At 46.3% G+C, this 20,100-nt stretch overlaps 1 protein-coding gene across 4 annotated transcripts in view; it reads right to left on the bottom strand.

The window, feature by feature from the left end:
- RUNX1 (RUNX family transcription factor 1) overlaps positions 1-20,100 on the bottom strand; it is a 232,817-nt gene that overhangs the window by 43,999 nt on the left and 168,718 nt on the right. For all 4 annotated transcript variants that reach the window (XM_072968885.1, XM_072968882.1, XM_072968884.1 and 1 more), the window contains one exon: positions 16,140-16,244. In XM_072968885.1, the coding sequence (XP_072824986.1) occupies positions 16,140-16,244 (105 nt within the window). The remainder of the gene's footprint in view (positions 1-16,139; positions 16,245-20,100) is intronic.

Here is a 20,100-nt window from a genome sequence, read left to right on the forward strand (position 1 = left end):
TTTGATTAGTTGTTAGTGACCTTGGACATCAGTTTGCGCAGATCGTTTCCTGTCTCTCCTCCAGCCTTCACTGAGCCTTTCCTGGTACCCACTGGCTGGGACGCCCCATTCTGGTCTTGCCCTTTCCCTGTTACCACCCGAAGGCTGCATCCAGAGGCAGCAGGCCAGTAAACACACCTTAAAACCTGCTGGTGAGTTGTCAAGGGCTGCCGCGGGGAAGAAACCCACTCCGCTGAATCTTAATCCAGCATCCTATTTCCTGGTTTCTCATATTGGTTAGAAAATAATGATACTTTCTGACCCCCTGTCTACCACTTCCTATCAGCGGTGAGAGGAATGCAAGGCTAAGTTTAATGCTCATTACCCGACCTGTGCAACTGTCCAGCCCCCCTCACCCACGCCCCCGTGCAGGGCTTCTGCTCCCCTTGCTCATGCTGCTTCTGAATCGCACTGAGCTAGTAGGAAAATCCACTAGGATGCCACCACTTCCTAGGCGACGAGTTTCTACATCCTTAGGGATTCTGCAGACATGATGCTTTACCCTAGGAGAATCACCAACAGGGATAGTGATCGATGCCTTTGGTTGAGAAGAGCTTTGGTTCTCTTGCAGGTGGCAACAGGGAACTGAGTCTGCCTGTGCTTGGGGCTTCCCTCTCCTGGGTCTTCACGGCCGTGTGGTTGGTCCCTCACACGGTATAAAGCATGTGATTTTAGAGGTCAGGCTGGCATTTTTGCGAAGCCTGCATTCTAAGGTGAATGCCCCCTGCCTGAAACCAGAAAGCAGACAGTCTGAATTCCCTACTTTGCTCCAGCCACACCAGCCACCTTGCTATTGTTCCCAGGTGCCTGCCTCAGGGCCTTTGCACTTGCTGTTTCCTCTGCCCAGAACATTCATTCCCCAGATACTGGTGGACCAGATCTCTCCTATTTTTCAAGTCTTTGCTTAACTTTCATCTTCTCCCTGAGGAGTTCCTGAACACCCTAGTTTAAGTTGCAAACCCTCTCCAGCATGGTCAATCCCTCGCGTTTACTTTTGGTTTTCTCCATAGCACTGACTAATGCTCCTTTCTGTCTGCCTGTGCCCACTGGGCTACTGTAGAGGGCTCAAAAAAACTACTTGGTGGGGAAACATATATTTGAATATGGAGAGTTTCGTGGAAAGTTATCCCATTAAAAGTTAAATAGTCTGTAAAAACTTGTCTCCTCTATTTTTTCTTTTATTATGCTAAAACACAAAAAAGAATGGACGAAAGGCCTTTTATGTGGGGCTGAGTGTAGCACCTTCACAGAAGCAAAGCACCGCTACAGTTGCCTTGTGTTTTCGGAGAACACACACACCCACACACCCACACAGGAAGTGTCCCATGTCCCTCAACACTTGGGCTAAAATGTAGCTGCTATTGCAAAGCATGAAGGGAGAAGTGTAGAAAGCTACAGAGAAGTGGGAAGGGGAGCCAGCTGGGGCCACAGGCTTTAGGCCAAAGGGCCACACGGGGCCCGCCCCCTCCATCCCTCCCTGACCCATCCCCTCAGAATTCACGGGGCGAAGCAAACAGAAACAAAAGCGAGTTCCCTTAAGTTCCAGGCTCGCAGTTCCAGGCGGTGGAACTTTGAGCTCATTTGCATGAGCTTTTTGAGACCTGGGCTTCCCTAACAGCAGAGCAGTCAGAGTCTGTAGTCATCGGTCGCCATGGGTTACCTCCGGTTTCTGTCTGGTGACTAGGGAGGTAATTGCAGCTTAGGACAGAGATCCGCCTGCTGTCTTCTGTCCTTGACCGGAGGTAGCCCTCTGTGGGGGCGGCGGAGGCAACCTCCGTGGAGGGGTGCAGACAGCTCACAACTTTAAGATTCCTTCTCCCCTGGCAGCTTGTAATTCCAAGTACTGTCAGCTCTTCCTCAGTGAAGGGACTGTCTCGAGGACACCCCATTAGAGAGGAATCAGAAAGAACTCCACAGTGGTAACTGCTGGTGATATGGGCTCATTTAGCCGGGCAGCTCCTGCCCCTAGGACAGCTCTGTGAATGGGAGGTGACTCTGGAAAGGTGCGGGTGGTGAGGAACTGCTCCCTGCAGCTTGGAACTGGCTTTGGAGTCCAGGCCCTCAGCAGGGCCGGGCCCGGGAGGACAGGCGGTCCCTGCGGGGAAGGAGAGCTCCATCCCAGGCGACCGTGGGCTCCACCTGCTTCTTCATGCTGGCCGGGCATCCTCGTTCTCTACCCAGGCCTTCTGACCTCTGGGCGGGCCTCCCCTCCCCCGGCACTGGCACACACCACACCGAAATGTCAGAGGCCCCAAGCCTGTTCAGACAGGGCTGTGGTAAACCGAAGGCCCTCGGGGTGGTGCCCCTGTCAATGCTGGGTGAATGAATGAATGAGTGAATAAACGCCCGTTCTTGGGCTGGACTTCTGGGACACACATCCAACAGCGTGTAGGATGGTCTCTATTCCTCTGTGTGTTCAAAAAAGGTTAAGGAAAATTCCCTTCCGTTCCTAAAAGCCCTCTTGTTGGGCTCTCCCAGCAGCAGGGGCGGGGGCAGGTGGGGAGGGCTGCAGGGGGCGGGGTGGGCAGCATCTGATTCCCACCTCCTGTCATGTCACAAATGCCAGCTGAATTCTGGGCTGGCCTCGTGGAAGCAGGAGACCAAGGGGACAGCCAAAGTCCTAACCAAAGCCCTTTAATAGATGGCCGAGCAGGCCCTGGCTGGTGCACCAGGACAGTGACCCCTGGCCACTCACAGCTCCTGGTCACTGGCTAGTGAAAAGCCAGTCACGACCAGCAGCTGTGTTTAACAGGCATCTCTACCTCACACCATCCAGAGAAAAAGCTGGCAGGTTGTGTGGGGGATGCTGGCCTCACTCAGGCTGACTTTTGTCCACTGTTGCCAACACACAGCTGAGAAGGAACATTTGGGGGTGTTCCCTCCCCCATCAGTTACTTGAGTGGGCAGTGGCTTTTTGCCTGGGACATCCATGGCACAGTGATGAAAAACGCTGGTTCCACTGCTTGCCAGCTAATGTTGGGAGGGAAAGTTCTATTTATTCTATGACCCTGGTGACCACACCTAAGCCAGTTAGAGAGTGAAGGACAAAAAGGCTGTCAATACGTCCCTCCAAAACCCGGGCACCATTCTCCCGTCCAAATCTTTTCTGGGTTTGAAAACAACAGGCGCTCCCCCCTCCCTGCCTCTCCCCTGGGATCTGGAAGGCTGGCCTGGTGGGACCTGCTGCCCAGCTCCAGTCTGCTAGGAGGGCAACTGGAGAACTGCCTTTTGCACCAACGTTTTGAACTTTCCCTCCTTTGAACTCCATAAACAGCCCCTCTTCTGTAGGAACACGCGGGTGTGTGAACGCATCCCCTCCCCTCAGTGAGAGCGCCCTCAGGAACCGCAGGTTACACAGAGGGGCCCCCCCACTCCCTTCCCAGTCCCTCCCCCACCCCCACTTAACCACTTCTGCTTCCTTCACTTTCTTCGCAGCTGCAGCAGGGAGCTATAGTAAAGCTACTGCATAGGATTTTGAAAGCAGGGCCTCTGAGCGCTTTCCCAACTCCATACAGGCCGGGTATTCTCTACCGTGTTTTCTTTGGCTGCAGGTTGGTAACACAGAATGAGTCAAACAGTATTAACTTTCAATAGGGAAGTGGTGTGGTCAACCAAAGCTGTTTGCGGCTAGATTGGGAAGATAGGTAGGGCAGGTAATGAAGAACAGCCCATAATACTGCAAGGAGGCAAGGGAGGGAGGCAGCCTGGCTCAGGGACATCCAACAATTAAGTCAACAGGACTCAAACTATCTTTTTTCAGTTGGCTGAGGAGTGAACACCGAGGTCTCCGACCGGCCAGCGTCAGGAAGTTGGCCATGTTGGGACTCTGTGGCTTACACAATTGAGCACTTTGTGGGTATAAGGATGGCTGACTTTTTTTTCTTTTTCTTTTTCTTTTTTTTTTCTTTTTCACTTTCTTATTTCTTTTTAAATGATGCCAAAGTCATGGGAAATCTAGTTAGGATGATTTCCTCTCCTTATGGCATGTTGCTCTGGGTGCACCTTTATTTCCTTCATTTTCCTGCTTGGGGTGTGAGTAGCTACACCCTGCCCCTCTTCCTTCACTGGACCCTCACCCATCTTCTGGATCCGGGATCTGTCTCCCCAGGCTGGCAGGCCGGTGACAAGACCCAGCTCTCCTTCTCCGGGTGAGATGATGTGCAGAGGGTGTGATCCCTGCTACAGACACAGTGTCTTACTTTTAGAAACTGATAAGGATCTGAAACCATCAAATCCTCTCTCTTGTTCTGCAGATGAGGAAACTGAGGCTCAGAGAGAGATTCAGGCTGCTGACATCTGCAGAGCCAGCAGAGGCCAGGATGTTGGAGTCCCAGGCCAGTGGCTGCCACTCCCTTGCCAGGGGCTCAGAATTCCTTTTACAGCTCAACGGAGCAGCTCCGAGAACAGCCCAGCCCTCGAGACTCAAATTTCAGTAGTTTCTAGTTCTTTCTCCTTGTGCTGGGCTACATATTTATTTTGAGACCAGCTGAATCACCCAAGGAATAGAACGAGTTTCTCCTCCCAGCCTGCCTCCAGCAGTGTGTCCGTGAATGAATGGGGCACAAGTTCCTGAGGGCCCTGCAAGGTTCTCACCTCGGAGCAGCTGCAGGTTTTGGCTCCACCTGGGAAACTGGCACAAAGGCTCCAGGTTGTAATATTTCACCTCCCTGGAAGCTAATCCAGAAATCTAGGCAAGCAGCATATATAAAAAGCCACAGGTGGAAAAAAAAGGAAAGGAATAAGGACTCCGCCACTGTAATCTCTGCAACTTTTCCAAGTCTTTCACCGAAAGAAAATGACGTAGCAGAGATGGAGAGGGAAAACACTTTGCTTTTGGAAGAGAATTAGATTTTAAAATAAAACTCAGCTCTCTTAACCATCGAGGTTGCTCTTTTTTTTTGTTTCCAAGATGCCTAAAGGGTGTGTAATAGTAGGCAAAGAAAATATTAAGATAGTCTAATGGCAAAAGGTAAAGTTTCTAAAAGTCTGGATTCACAGCGGGGTTGATTTAAATGCCTCTATTTTTTCTCTAGTTTTCTTCTCCTCCATCCTGGAAGACAGGATGAGAGGAAATGTACCTTCAAGAAACCAGTAATTATTTAAGATTCCTGAGATTTTTGCATAATACACACAACAATACATTTTTCTATTATTATTTTTCTATTATCTAATTACATATCTATATATTTCTATCATCTGATACACTGTTTACAAGGCACCTTCATAGCTATTATCTCAGTTCATCCAAAGCAACCCTATGCCTGGGAGCTCATGTAATTATCCCTATCATATAGATGACTCAATGGAAGCTTCTAAATGCTAAGAGTCTTAGCAGCTCACACAGCAAGCACGGGGGCTTCCGGTCAGTTAAGAAAAGAGTACAATTTGATAGTCTTTGGGAAAGACCACCTCTTCCCAAGGAAGCAGGGGATTATGGTGAACTTGGTTTTGTCCCAATGAGGAGTACATTGGTGACGTTGGTTCAGTAATTCAGTATTTGTGGTTAGTAATAGGTAGAGTGGAAGGAAAAAGAGGGAAAAGTCCTTACTGTTTTATATCATGAGAGCCCAATCTGCCAGAATTAAAAAACAAAAACAAAAACAAAAACAAAAAAAACCTTGGCAATGACAAATATTTGGCCCGCACTTGGGCAGAATTCTAGTTGCTTCCTCTGTTAAGGGCTGTGGGATGAAGGGAGGGGATCCACCTGTGTCCAGGGCATGTGGTTTCATAATGACAGCTAATATTTAAGGATCACCGCTGCGCCAGGCACCGTGCTGTCATCCTATGTGCTACTTTATTCAATTGGCACAAGAATCCCCAAGCTAGGGACATCACTTTCGTGGTGTTACACCTGAGGAGGCAGAGCTTGGGGAAGCTGACCTGGTCACGGGGGAGAGGTGAGGGTGAATCAGGCAGTCAGCTCTCTAGCCAGGCTGCCAACCACCACTCCAGTCTGCCTGTCAGGCTGTCTCATTCAATCCTCGCATTCCCCAGCAAGGCAGATGTCACAAGCCCATTCTACAGATGGGGAAACTGACGCACAGCTAGTAAGTATTGGGGATCAGACCTGAGGCCAGGTCGGTCCAGCTCCAAACTCCTCCCTTACTCCTCACTCCACACAGAGGCTCAGGGCTCTCTGTTTCATTTCTGAGGCAGGACTGTGTATGCAGTGCCAGAGAATGAAAAGCTGTGACTCTGCGTATTTCTCCTTAGCTCTTTAAAGCAAGTGAATTTGAAATATCATAAAACCACTTCAGAGGTAAGTAATAATAAGGTGATACTAGGAAGAAATCCAAAAAGGGCCATAAATGTATATAGTTCCTAAGAGCTTAGTTAATTTCAAATATTTACTTTTGATCTCAAATGACCAGAAAGCTGACTTCTAAGCCATGGTGAACAAAAAACAAAAACAAACAAATGGAATCTCAAATGTTTGAAAGAAAGTTCAATAACAATCTGATTTTAGTCAATACTTGCTTTAATGGAACCTGAGTGTATGCAAATCATGGCAGAACCAAAGTGATGTATTGCCATTAACTTACTTTATTGGGGTCTAGGGAGTTGGCAGATTAATTCAACTGTGTTCCTTTAAAAAGGCAAATGGAAAAGAATTTTGCTTTGGGGTACCTAAATTTTTTTTTTCTTTTTTACTTTGGCTTTCATCTACAAACGTATAGCCAGATTATTTGGCAACTGGCTACTGGGAATTTTCCCAGTGACAGTGCATAACCTGCACAAAGAACTCACTCTAAATGTACTACGTGTAACTCACAGGGTGTAAAAGGTATTTCACATCCAGTCAGTTTTTGTGATGTGTCTGATAACATAGCTCTAATGCTCAGTAACAGGTTATACCTAATTTACCCCTTTCTTATTGCCAACTTTTCATAGCAAAAAAGCAAACCTTTAAAACAAATTGTTTATAAAGGAAAAGAACATGGAAAGGATGGAGAACACAGAAATCGCAAGCTAGCTCAACAGACTTAAAACACAGACCTAGTGCAAGGGGGTAGTTTTATTTAATTTACTTAAATTGAACATCTTTGTTTGTTTGTTTTGGTATTGGAGTTCTATCAGACCCACTGGACCCAATTCTTACTAATGCCTCTCCTAGCTGCATGGCTTACAGGAAAAAAGCCAAGCCTTTGTGAAAACTCAAGAAGAGTCTTTATGAAAAAAAAAAAAGAAGAGTCTTTCTGAAAAATGAAAAATGTAAAGTGGTTAATGAATGAAAAAAACTGTAAGTCCACCCCAGTGCCTAGAAGCAGATGCGTTACAATGCTCTGGGCCAACTGCAATCCACCTGCAAGCTGTGCGCCCACCCCGGCTCCAGGAGAGCTGCGCGCACAGCGATGGGGTCCACCTGCTCGTGCAGCTCCCACGCCATGGCTTAGGTGCTTCCCAAAGTGCAACCAGATTGCAGCCTGGACCTAAGCGGAGCCGCTCCCCAACCATCCCAGGTCAGAGGCTGCTCCACCGGGTCAGAAGGTGCGCGGGCAGCAAACCGAGGCACGGCGCATGCCCAGAAGAGTCTTCGATGTGCAAAGTGGGTGCACCGTATCTTTGAAATGTGCCACTGAATGTCTTTGGGGAAATGAAGGAAAGCCCTACCAAACACAACCCCCCAGCCCCCCAGAAAAAATGCCAGGGCAAGAAAGAAAAAAGGAAAGAAGAAGAAACTCAGGGAGTGGCTGAGTTTGCAGGCTTCCTATGCCTGCAAAGCTTGGCTGTAACCGGTCCAGGCACCACCCGTCCCCGGGGTGAGCTGCATTCGTCTGGTGGGAGAATTCAGACCCCAAAAGACTCTGGCACATTTCATGTCAGTTTTCTAGAACACTGTGGAAGAGCCTCTTCTAAGCTGTGTCGTGCATATATCATAAAGCATCCACATGTTAGACCTCAAATACCCACTTCTGATGTTACTCAGACAGGATTCTTCTCCTTGAGTTTTACACAAAGTTCAACCTTTGGGGCAAACCCATTTAGCCATGAGGGATTTAGGAACAGTGCCCATTTTGTTTTAAGGGTCCATAAAAATGCCAGAAAAGATATTTCACTGTGTCTAAATACAAAAGGAAAACCAAAAAAAAAAAAATCAAAATTTATAAATGTTTAATTATATGTCTAAAAAAATGAAACATTATGGCAACTTCATGAATTTTTAAGCTTAGGAATCACAAATCTTTTTTGTTTAGAGTTTTCTCATTTCCAAAGGGTTCCAAGACTAAAGGCAAGTAATTGCTCCATCTGCTGAACACCGACTGTGTGCCAGGCATTGGTTCAAAATGTTCTACCAAGGCTGTTGCATTCAGGCTCCCTGCTCCAAGAGGTTAGCACAGCCACTGTCCCTGTTTTATCGAGGCTCAGCCAGGCCAGCAACCCCTCCCCTCCACCCCCGCAAGGTACGGTTACCCACACAGTCAGCAACTGCCAAAACAGGGATTCAGCCCGATGGTGATCACTATGTTGATGGCAGGGAATTCAGGGCCACAGGAAATTAAGTGAGTTACTCACAGCCAGATAATTTCAACACCAAATGATAAAAGCCATTTCACAAACTTACAGCAAAAATATACCTGACAAAGGACTGGGTGTACATGGATTTGTCTGATGTGATGGACGGTGCTGCCCTGGAAGGAGGTCCGGGGGGTCAGCCTCTAAGGGGCGCTGTTTGTGGGAAGCCTATGGCTCTGTTTTTCTGATGATATTTTGTTACCCATTCAGTGGGAACTAATTTAGAGATTATCTCGTGCCATCGCCTGGTTGGACAGAAGGGGAAAGTGAGGAGAAAGTACTTAAGATAATTGCCCAAGTTCACACCCACTGGCCTGGTGGCGCCAGCATGAAACCCAGGTCCCCCAGGTCAGGATCCAGAAACCTTTTTACATGTTAGAAGATTAAGAAACAGAAGTCCAAATGCAGACAGGATTTTTTTTTTCTTTTAGCACCTCACATACTAAATTCTAACAAGGACTGTGATATGTTAGCTTAGATCTTGATTTCACTGGTGTGGCATTTAAATAGTGATGTGGGCTTGCCATGGTCCAGATGGAAAGAGATACTCAAGGTTACGGTTTAAGTTTCATTACATATTTCTTCTCTCCCCTCTACCGCCTAGGTTAGACTGAGAAAGTACCCAGATCACTTCTTTGGGTTCTCATTGGTACCTGGGAGGAACTTTTTTCTCTTCTTTTCTGTAGCAATACAAATGCCATCTAAAAATCTCAGTGACTTCTCTATAAGAAAGAGCTAGTTACTAAGAGGTTGCAGGCCTACCTGGGTCTGAGTTACCAAGGTGAGTGATCAGTGCTTCTCAGGGCAGAAGCTCACTCCCTCCAGGATCCTCTTACATCCCCATTTGTCCAAGGGACCCTTTCAGACCTTAGCCTGATTAAGTCCACTGAAAACTCAAGGGTCAAGGAAATCTTTATGTATACAGAATTCTTCTTGGTCTAGTTTGATGCTACTAAGCATAATAAACAGAAAGACATCCTAATATCCACTGGAAACATTTAGGCAGGATTATTATTGCTTTCAAAACTGCTTTTGCCAAGTCATCAGATAGCTGGGGAGCTTATCACAGGAGCAACTACAGGACCAGTGGCAGTTACCCCAGAAAGTCCGTCTTAGCACTGAATTGCCTTTCACAATGGGGAGAAGGGATATGCGTAAGTAGAACATTCTACCTGTTGGGCCTTCTGTCTCCTAGTTTGCATTTGGGTGAGAGGGAAGAAAGAATTATTTCCTTTTCTTTTGGGGAATAACAATTTCATCTAGAAAGAAGTCCCAATCCGACATCTGAGGAATCCAAGGAAAGAGAGATTAAGCAGATCATCGGTCATTATTTGGAGTAACTGCCTGAAGCACTTTCCAGCGAACAAAGTGACTGTAGATTGAAAACTACAATCCTGAGATCACGGATCTGGACAACCGTCTGGCATTCCACTAACCAGTCAAGAGCAAAGAAGGACACAGATTTGCATCCTTCTAGTGGGCTGTGCACTGTGCACGTGGTCCCTCTAGGAAGCTCTTTGCTGAAGAGGGAACGGGACTTGGACCATCCACCTAGTGGTCACTGTTGTCACGTTACTCATTTTTCCTGTGTGCCTGCATTGGATGGGGAGGTTTCCATTGTGCACCATCCCTGTTTCAGGTCCCTGTTGATGCCAGGCCCATGAGGAGACCTGGAGACAGATATGGGACCAGAAGTCAGCCTGTGTGATGGTGTGTCTAGTCTGCTTCACGGCAGCCCTGCCCCATGGAAAATGCTGATCCCATCCCATCGGTACAAAAATGACAACTACCAAGGCTGTGAGGCTCTGCTTTCTGGAAGAAAACTGTATTTGAACCAGAATTTTATTGATAAACTCTCCTAATAAAAATTTCTGAACAGAAATTTCAGCACAATAAACTCAAGTAGCTACTGGTGTAGTTTTTAAAAACAGACTCTGGCATGGGTAGATTGCCACGTCTGGACCGCCTCATTTCAGTTCTGGCTTTGCTAACTGTGTGACCTTGGCCAAAGGACCGGATTTCTCTTTGTGTCAATTTTCTTACCGAATCTTGCAAAGATGATGTCAATTAACGTATGTGAAGCATCTTGAACAGTGCTAGGCAAACAATTAGCGCTAAATGTTAGGTATTATTATTATTATTAGGTGTTTTGATTATTAAGAGAAAATAACATTTGAAAAAAGAACTGTATATTAGTTAATCACCAGAGCAATGGGTAAACATTTCTGTCCATCCCATACGTTTCTGGATAAATTTGATTTCAAATACTTTTAGGTCTGTTATCATCCTAAGTCTACAGGCATCTTTCATCCATTCCTCTTTTTCACTTGAAACATGCTCGCCATAAACAAAGACCCTGTTTCCTCTCTCTCTATATATACATATATATTATAGATCTGCTATTTACTTTCAAAATCATAGAAGAAAGTTCTATTTGTATGACATAGTCTCAACAAAGTCCTTAACAAAGCAAGTGAGTGATGGGGAGTTAAGTGCCTCAGTTGACCTATTTTTAACTATAACTCCCCATGGTTAGCAGGCAAGAAGGCTAGTGCCCCAGAAAGCAGCATGTTCCAAATATTTTAAGCAGCGGCTCCACCTGGCTATCCGTCACTGTGAAACTCAAGAGTGTGGGTACAGCGGTTACTAACCAGAGGGCAGAAAGTTGTCCCAGAAATGGCCAATATTGGTTTTATGAACCTTTTCAATTTTTAATTGGGTTACTCAGTGTTCCAGATGTAACAGACACCTGGCCAGCCAGGTGAGGGCTCATGACATCAGAATGACTGCCCAGTCCCCACCCCACTGGGACAACTTCCCCGACCTCACCACCAGGTCAGTTAGGGTCCCCACTACTGGCTCTCTTCAACTCCTCTTAGCAAAATATCTGCCTCCATGGCCGAGTTGATTCACACATTCAAATTATTTAGTGAAATGTCTGCAGAGAATACGCTTTGGTATCTCAGCATTATCATATTACAGACACATGGGCTGAGAGCCAGAGTTTTCCATTAGATCCCCTGAAATAGTTTTTTAAAAATGCATAAAAACAACCCTCAAACATCCTTTTCTTGAAAAATCCCTGCACTCTGTCTTTCATGCTTAACGAGAAGACTGTCTCTTAACACACTGACAAGCTTATCTCCCCCTATAAACTGAAAACAGACCCCCACTGCTGCTTGCAGGAACTGATCCCAGTCAAAAATACCTTCTGATGCTGTTCTTCCTCCATAATCAATTGTATTTTCAACACTTAATAATTTCTCCCTTGGTCTGAGATGTAAAAAAAAACATCCCACGGAATAGGGGAAAAATAAGTTTTCACTCATGAAGTGGCAGGGCAGTTACTGTAAAGGGGTAGGTAACCAACCAAAATGAAAAACGTTTTCAGTTCTCTTTGGAATACACTTTTTGCTACAATTTCACCACTGAAAACCAGGAAATTGGTTGGGAAACATCGAGTTATGCCATCGGCCTGGCCAGCAGACTCGCTGTGGCATGTTCCTTAATTCTTTGTCCTTTTCTTAATGACCTGCCTGGCAGGTGGAATGAGATAAGTCCTCCTGCTGGTTTTTACACAAATGCTTTAAGGTGAAGGCTCCTGCCTGCAATCAGGCACTGCCATTGGCCCTTTCGAGACAATCTTAGAGCTGAGACAAACATGAGAAGTCACAGAAGCCAACACCTCATTTCAAACAAGAGGCTACGGAGGCTAGGTCAGGGAGTTTAGAACAGATGATGTGTGGATGGTATGGAGTGGATGGAGAGGTGACTGCATGGACAGACAGACGGACAGATGGATAAGAGTACAGGGTTAGGCATCAGGAGCTCCTCATTTTAATTTTGGCCCAATCACCAACTATTTCTTTCCAACCTAGGCAGATCATTTCATTTCTCTGAGACTGCTTTCCCTTCTGGATGAGGCAATTAGGCTAGAAGGCTCCCTCAGGTCCCTTCCAGCTCTCCTAGTCTTTAATTTCAGGAAACAAGAAAACTTTTCAAAACTGTTCAACTTGGCGATGCTGGGACGATTTTGCCAGAATCACCCAGAATTCACAGCACTGTAATCATGATAGGAGGGACCTGGGAGGTGTTATGAATCCACAGGGTTGACACTGGGCATACGGATTTACTTGCAATGACTACTCTTAAAATTGCATTAGAAAGAATTTTTCACAATAGTCAAGACATGGAAGCAGCCAAAATATCTATCTACAGATGATGAATAAAGAAATTGTGATACACACACATACATATATGCACACTGGAATATTACTCAGACATAAAAAAGAAATCCTGCCATTTATCATTCGCAACAACACGGATGGACCTTGAGGGCTTTATGCTAAATGAAATAAGCCAACAGGGAAAGACAAATACCAAATGATCTCACTTATACGTGGAATCTTAAAAAAAACAAAAAAACAAAAGAAACCCCAAACTCACAGAAATAGAAAGTAGGTTGGTGGTTGCCAGGGGTTAGGGGTGGGGGAAATGAGTCAAAAGGGTACAAACTTCCAGTTATAAGACGAAAAAGTTCTGGGGACGTAACGTACAGCATGGACTATGGTTAGCAATACTGTATTATATATTTGAAAATTCTTAATAGCGTAGATCTTAAAAGTTCTCAGCACACCAAACAAATTGTCACTATATAATGTGATGCATGTGTTAACTAATCTTACTGAAGTCTTCATTTCACAGCATAGACATGTATCAAATCATCATGTTGCAATCCTTAAACTGACACAATGTTACATGTCAATTATATCTCAATCAAACTGGGGGTGGAAATTCTCTTAACTTTCTCTTAAAAAAAAAGTGACTGTAAGCAGAGTTTTATCAAAAAGAAGCTGTTCCCACCTTGAATCAAGACATTCAAGTTATAAGAAGGAAACAGCACACACAGGAAAAGGCCTGCCTTGCTTTGTAGAGGGAAAAGGCAGGGTTACCTACTCACCCTGGGAGACTGTGTGCATTTGACTTTGTTCTCGAAGTCTCTTGTGAAATCAAGACTGTCCTCCTGGGCCTCTAACGTCTCTTTATAGCATATTTATATGTATTTCATTTAATTTAATTTGATTATCAATTTAATTTTCCCCTAGACCCCAAATTCCATTTGGCAGGAAAGACTCTGTAAAAATGGGGTGCCTCTTCGGAGTGAACCCCTTCTGTCTGCTCAAATGGCTCTTTTCAATAATGATGCTTTTCTTAAGTTGTAAAACAGCAGGAAGCAGAGTCAACAATATACACAGGCAGGCCATCACAACTGCACATTCTTCCTGCTGACTGCCGGTTCTTAAAAGTCTGAGCAGCCGCCATTTGTTTCCCGAAGCTCACCCACCTCGTTAGTACTTTGAATGTTACAGGAAATACTGGCAGTGGGGCCCAAACTGCCCTTTTTTATGCATGAAAGACTAGCAGAAGAGGAAGGACTCCCGAGGGGTCACGTGGTGCAAGCGGCTTCCTCCAGGCAGGAAGTCCCAGAACTGTCCCAGAGATGGCTCTTGCTCCTATTTTTCTTTTTTAAAAGTTTTAAAAATTGAGGTATAGTTGATATACAAAATGATGTAAGTTTCAGGTGTGCAACATAGTGATTCGTAATTTTTAAAGGTTCGATTCCATTTATAGTTATTATAAAATACTGGCTATCTTCCCTGTGTTGTGCTGTATAATCTTTGTATCTTATTTATTTCATACATCGTAGTTTGGACCTCATCATCCCCTACCCCTGTCTTGCCCCTCCCCATCTCCCTGCTTCTGTTTTTAAAGATAGAGATTCTACAGCCTCCTGAGTGAGGCTTTCTCAAAGTTTAATTAGTGTCAAGGTCAATTTCCTCACACCTCACGGCTGCCTGTCCCTTCCCCCGTGCCTGCTATAATCTGAGCCTGCGTCCTCTTTGGTCCTCTGTCAGTGCCAAGGCACCTGCATGGCATCTTTTATGTTGAATACAGGGACATTAGGAATCTTCAGTTTCCCATTCCTCCTTTGGAAACCTCCAAAGTTGGGTTTGGTTGTAACTGTGTGATTCTGAGCCTGTGGTTTGCTTGGAATTGGAATCAGGGGATGCTACCAAGTCCCAGAGTTTCCTGAGTCTGGGCATGGCCAGAACGTCTCCTGGGGCTTTCAGAGAAAAAGCTGTGAGGGGGAAATGAGGTCAGAAATTATGGGAGTCACGGAGCAGGTGAACGGCACCAAAGAAGTGGTGAATGAAACACACGTCCTGGAGGGCTGTCCCAGGTGGGTGTGGTGGTTCTCTGCGGAGCTCTGCCCACTCCGGGGGACTGGGAAAGCTGAGGCAGCACCCAGGATGGTTCTGTACGTGATCAAGGGGCTAAGAGGCTGCGGCCAGGACAGTAGGAAAGACTGCTGGAAGCTGCGGTGCTCACAGGATGACCTGTAGAGGGCCACGACCCAGAGCTGCCCCTAGAGCCCCCCTCAGCACCACCCTGATGGGAGGGTCCCCTGGAGGACTGGCCCCGGGGGGAACAGCAGCCAGAGAGGCTCTATGGGGAATTGCTAGCATTTCTGGGGTTCATTCTCTTTCAGTATTATCCCCATTTTACAGATAAGGAAACTGAGGATCAGAAAGGCTCCATATTTCCCCAATGGCTGAATTGCTTGAACCAGAACACTACCTGTTTGCCCCAGAACCCAAATTCTTAACCACTTCATTTCAAGACCTGACATCCTTGCATCTCCGTTTCCTGGCAGAGTAGCAGGCCCTAGTTTTGAAACTGCCCCCCTTTCTCCTTGAGAAGAGAGAACCTTAATTTTCCACCAGGGGCCTGATCGGGCTAAGGGGCATGCAGGTGCTGAGAGGGGGCTCCAGTCAGCTCCACAGATCGGGAGCAGTAACCAGCCTCCATCCCGGGGAAGGGTGTGGTTCTGGAAAAGAGTGTTACTCTGGTGTTTACTCAAAGATAGTCATTAAGTCACCGTGAAGACATTTTTCTGCAGACTAAACAACCCCACTCCTTTTTTAAAAAAGCTTTCCTCACAGGAGCTCTTTTTTTGGTACCTTCTTTCTATATTTACTGGTTTTCCCCAGGCGCTCTTCTCCCCTCCCGTTCTCTATTTTAAACAATCCTGTAATAAGATTTTGATCTGTGCCACAGAAAGAAAAGGGTCATTTTCACAGTTTTCATCTTTGGCCTTAACGGATTAATAAAAGGCCAGCATGGATGATAGTCAGCCCCTTTGTGGTCCACTCTGACCCTCCAGACTTTTTTGGCCACTTCTGCACCCGGCCAGTCTTCCACTGTACTTTACCACATACTTGGTCTTTAGTCCCACGCCGCCCCGAAATGATCCTAACATGCACTTGAGTCAGCTTGATTTCCTTCTGCCTTCTAAGAGGATACTTCAAGAAAAGAGCCTAGTGCTCAGAGACAACCTTTGAGGAGTGAGAATGTCAAAAATAAAATTCTTTTTCCCTTCAGGGGCCTGACTTTCCCCTCTGGCAGAGCTTTTAGCCACATGTGAGTGATGCCTATCGAACGCAAGGATTCTGAGACATTGTCCCTGGTGCCGGAGTGTACCAGCCCGGAGAGGGTGCTAGCCCCGAGGGGGGCCCACTTACTTCGAGGTTCTCGGGGTCCATCCACTGTAATTTTGATGGCTCTGTGGTAGGTGGCGACTTGCGGTGGGTTTGTGAAGACGGTGATGGTCAACGTGAAGCTCTTCCCTGTTGGAACACAAAAGAGAGCAAAGATGAGTGAGGCAGGGGCCTGAATCTGTCTGCTGGGTAATTCAGAATGAATTCTTGCTTTCCAGCCCTCAAACTGAAAAGGTGGCAGTCCTTCAGTACATGTCACTGGTTTTTCCAATGTTCTCTTGAGTTTGGTTTTGCTTCAGTTCTGGAATGTACACCTGCGTTGCTTTTTTAGATGTGCCACTTCCCATAGGCAGGTGGCTTTCGTTTGGTCCCTAATAAAACAGGATCAGGAGAGATTCAGATTTGTTTTCTTTCAGGTCAAGACCCCAGGAGCATAGGAGCAGATGGACAGCTCTCCAGTCCTCCCCGCCATGTCCACCCTTTTCATAAGCTCAGGGCAAAAAGAGTGAAAAAGAAAATTTCCATCCTTCCTCTCTAACGTTGTACCTCCAAGGATTAGGAAAGATAGAATTCCTAAGGTTGGGGATAGGCTAAATTACAATTATTCTCTCTGTATTTTAAAAATACTAATTGTTGGTTGATTTTAAATATCATTTTGAAATGCCAGATGTCATTCTAAGCAGTCATGGGACTGGCCAGATAACATTTACAGTCAATAAATGGACTTGATGATATGCAACTAACAGGCTGAGATTCAGTTACAATTGTTAGCATACATATGTATATGGATTGCCAGCTAAGCATTTTATACATACTTAGGAAATGTGGGCATGTCTTCATCGCCTATGTCTAATGCAATGCTTTTAATAACTTTTAAAGGTTGTTTTACAAATATACAATTTATAATAAAAGTATTAGTATATAAACATATTATTATTTAAAAGCATTGCTTCCTGGCTAGGTGGTGCAGAGAATGTACTCTGGGTTTGAATTCTGTCTAGCCGACCTCTGGCAAGTCACCAGCCATCTCTGTGCCTCAGTGTCCTTACCTGGAAGATGGGTACATATAACATTTCCTACCTGACAGAATTTAGGGAGAGGCTAAATGAGTTAATATGAGTAAAACCATTAAAAGAGTATCTTGGTTCACTGCAGTCAAAGGTATGCATGTGTGTGCATGTGTGGAAAGAAGACAGACAGACACAGCTCTTCCTGCAAGACAGTTAGAAGATTTGGCTTCCTGTACAAATATCTGACCTCTCCAGATTTCAGATTCCTTGTCTGAAAAATGAGGGGGTTCCTGGGCTACATACAATGTCACTTTTAACTCTGGTTTTTACCTTCTGAGATAAAATCCCGGTGCCCAACTCCACATGTAGGCGTGCACCTGCCCCATATGTCCTCTGCTGCCTGCAACATCAGCATTTCAGAGATTCCCTGAAAACACTGTATTTCCTTCCTAGGGCTGCTGTAACAAATTACCACAAACTGGGTGGCTTAAAACAACTGAAATTTATTGTCTCAGAGTTCTGGAGGCCAGAAGTCCAAGATGGAGGTGTTGACAAGGCCACATTCCCTCCAGGGAAGAACCCCATGTGGCCTTGCCCCAGCTTCCGGTGGTTACTAGCAAGTCTTGGCACTCTTCGACTTGTGGCAACATCACTCCAGTCTCTGCCTCCTTCCCTCTGTGTCCTCTGTCTCCGAATCGCCCTCTCCTTACAAGGATAACAGTCGTCGGATTTAGGGCTCACCCTCTTCTAGTAGGACTTTACCTTGATTAAATCTGCAAAGCCCCTATTTTTGAATAAGGTCACATTCTGAGGTTACTCATTGATGTGACTTTTTAACCATGAGACTACCCAGGGATATGAAAGAGGACTATTCAACCCAGTACAAACACCAAATGTCATAAAGAGTTCTGGTCTTAGCACTACAAGTGACAACTGCTCTCCAGGCCCCTGTGGGTTTTACCCACTGAAATGGTCCCAATTCTGTGGCGGCCCTCCTACAACCATCCTATGCTTGATTTCCTAAATGACAACAAAGAATCACTGTCTTCAAAATGTTGGCATTTTTAGGCCTGTGTAGAACTGACAACTTAACACCTTCCCATATGCTATTTCATTTGGTCCTTGAAACACTCTCATGAAATAAACAAGATAGATTTTCTTGTCCTTGGTTAGTAGGCAGCAAAGCTGAAGCTCAGAGAGGGTGAGCGGTTTGTCCAAAGTCACACAGCTCGGGTACATAGAAAACCTAGATCTCTCAGCTTTGTGCTTCACATTATTGTCATGAAGTCCTAAATCTCTGCCTGCCAACTCAGTGGCACCAGCACCAGGAATCCAGACTCACGGTACCTTTTCTGTGCTCTGCCACTGCCCCCCAAAGTGAGAATAGTCCTGGTGAGGCTCATGTACCCAAACTGTCCGCAACAGCTAATTATAAGCCTGGGTTACAGTTCAAAAGCAGTTTCTTACTAAGCTGAATGTGGGCTCCTGGCACTTAATGCCACCCTCTGGTTAACCACAGACTGGCCTGAATTGGGAATGAAATTCAACCAAAGTGAATATTTGTGAAATCGTTGCTTGTAATTACAATTCTATTATTTTCTGTGCAGTCGAGAAGTGTCTGTCCAGCAAAAACAGCTAGGTGGGGCATTTTGGCCACAGTCACGTGGCTCACGAAGGTGGAGGTATTCCGGGTCACCTCCCGCACAATGAGCTCTTGTTTACTGCTTTGAGCAGCAGGACATCTGCTTATTACCTCATAGACAGAGGCAATAAGTGATGACATTTTGCTCACAGGTGTGTGTGCCATTTTCCACTTCAGGAAAACTCTGCCTGCCACTTCCCTGTATTCTTCCGAGCAGACCTGGCGCGGGTGTGCATACCTGGGGACGGTCAGCCAGTGGGCACAGCAGACCCTCGGAGCCCCGCCCCCTGCGCCCCGCCCCCGCCCCGCCCGCGCCCCGCCCCTGCTCTTCCCTGCCCAGACACAGCCCTCCTCTGCCAGCACCTGCAGGCGTGGTAGCTGCACCCAGAGCACACGTGTGATTAGCCAAATTCCCTCATTAAAATGACCTATGGGCCTGGTATTTTAAGTGTGTGGGTGTGGAGAATAAAAGGCTGACTCTCAAGTGTTTTTCTCAGCAGGCTGTAGCCAGACTAGTACCAAGGCAACAGGAGAGCAAAGGAGGACCTATGGGCTAAATCACCACCACCCCGACATCGGCAATTCTGGATCAAACGCAGGGCTGGGAGGTGGTGGCGCTGCCGCAGAGAGAACTGATGTTTACATTTGCAGCCTGAGTGGGTCCTTGCCCAGAGAGGCTAGAAGGCTCCCAGCAGCCCTGGATTTGGCCCCTTTGGAGACAAGCAGTGGCCTTGGCCAGCACACAGGTGGCCCTGGCTGTGCGGCTGAAAGGCTGTAGCTCTGGGCTCCCAAGGCGGGGGCAAGCTGCAGGGTCACCGGTGCCCTGCGGGGGGATTCACAGTGGAAGAAGCTAAGGAAAGGGCACCCTTGAGAACTTCCTTCTCCGGCTCTCAGGAACTTCACCTAAACAGCACCCTGAGTTTTGGCTGATGGTCGGGTCCAGGAGGAGTACTATGTAGAAGCACCAACACTAGGACTGAATAAGAAGGAGGAAAGAAACAATGAAGGAATGAAGGCGTCTCTTGACTTAAGACCGGAAGCAGCAAAAGACAAGAACTTGATTGTACAATCCCGTGTTAGTGCAGACGCGCGGGGTGCTAGTTAACAGCATGGACCCTCAAGTCAACCTGCCTGGGTTCAAATCCCAGCTCTGCCACTTGTAAGCTGTGTGACCTGAGGCAAGTTACTTAACATCTCTGGGCCCTCAGCTTCTTCACCTGTGAAACAGAAGCGATAACTGTCTTTCCATCTCACAGTGTTGTTAGGCAAGTTAAATGAAAGAATGCATCAGCTAACATCAGTTTAATTATCATGAAAGATGTGATAAACACGA

Source organism: Vicugna pacos, chromosome 1 (assembly GCF_048564905.1).
Source record: "Vicugna pacos chromosome 1, VicPac4, whole genome shotgun sequence".
NCBI classification, from domain to species: domain Eukaryota; kingdom Metazoa; phylum Chordata; class Mammalia; order Artiodactyla; family Camelidae; genus Vicugna; species Vicugna pacos.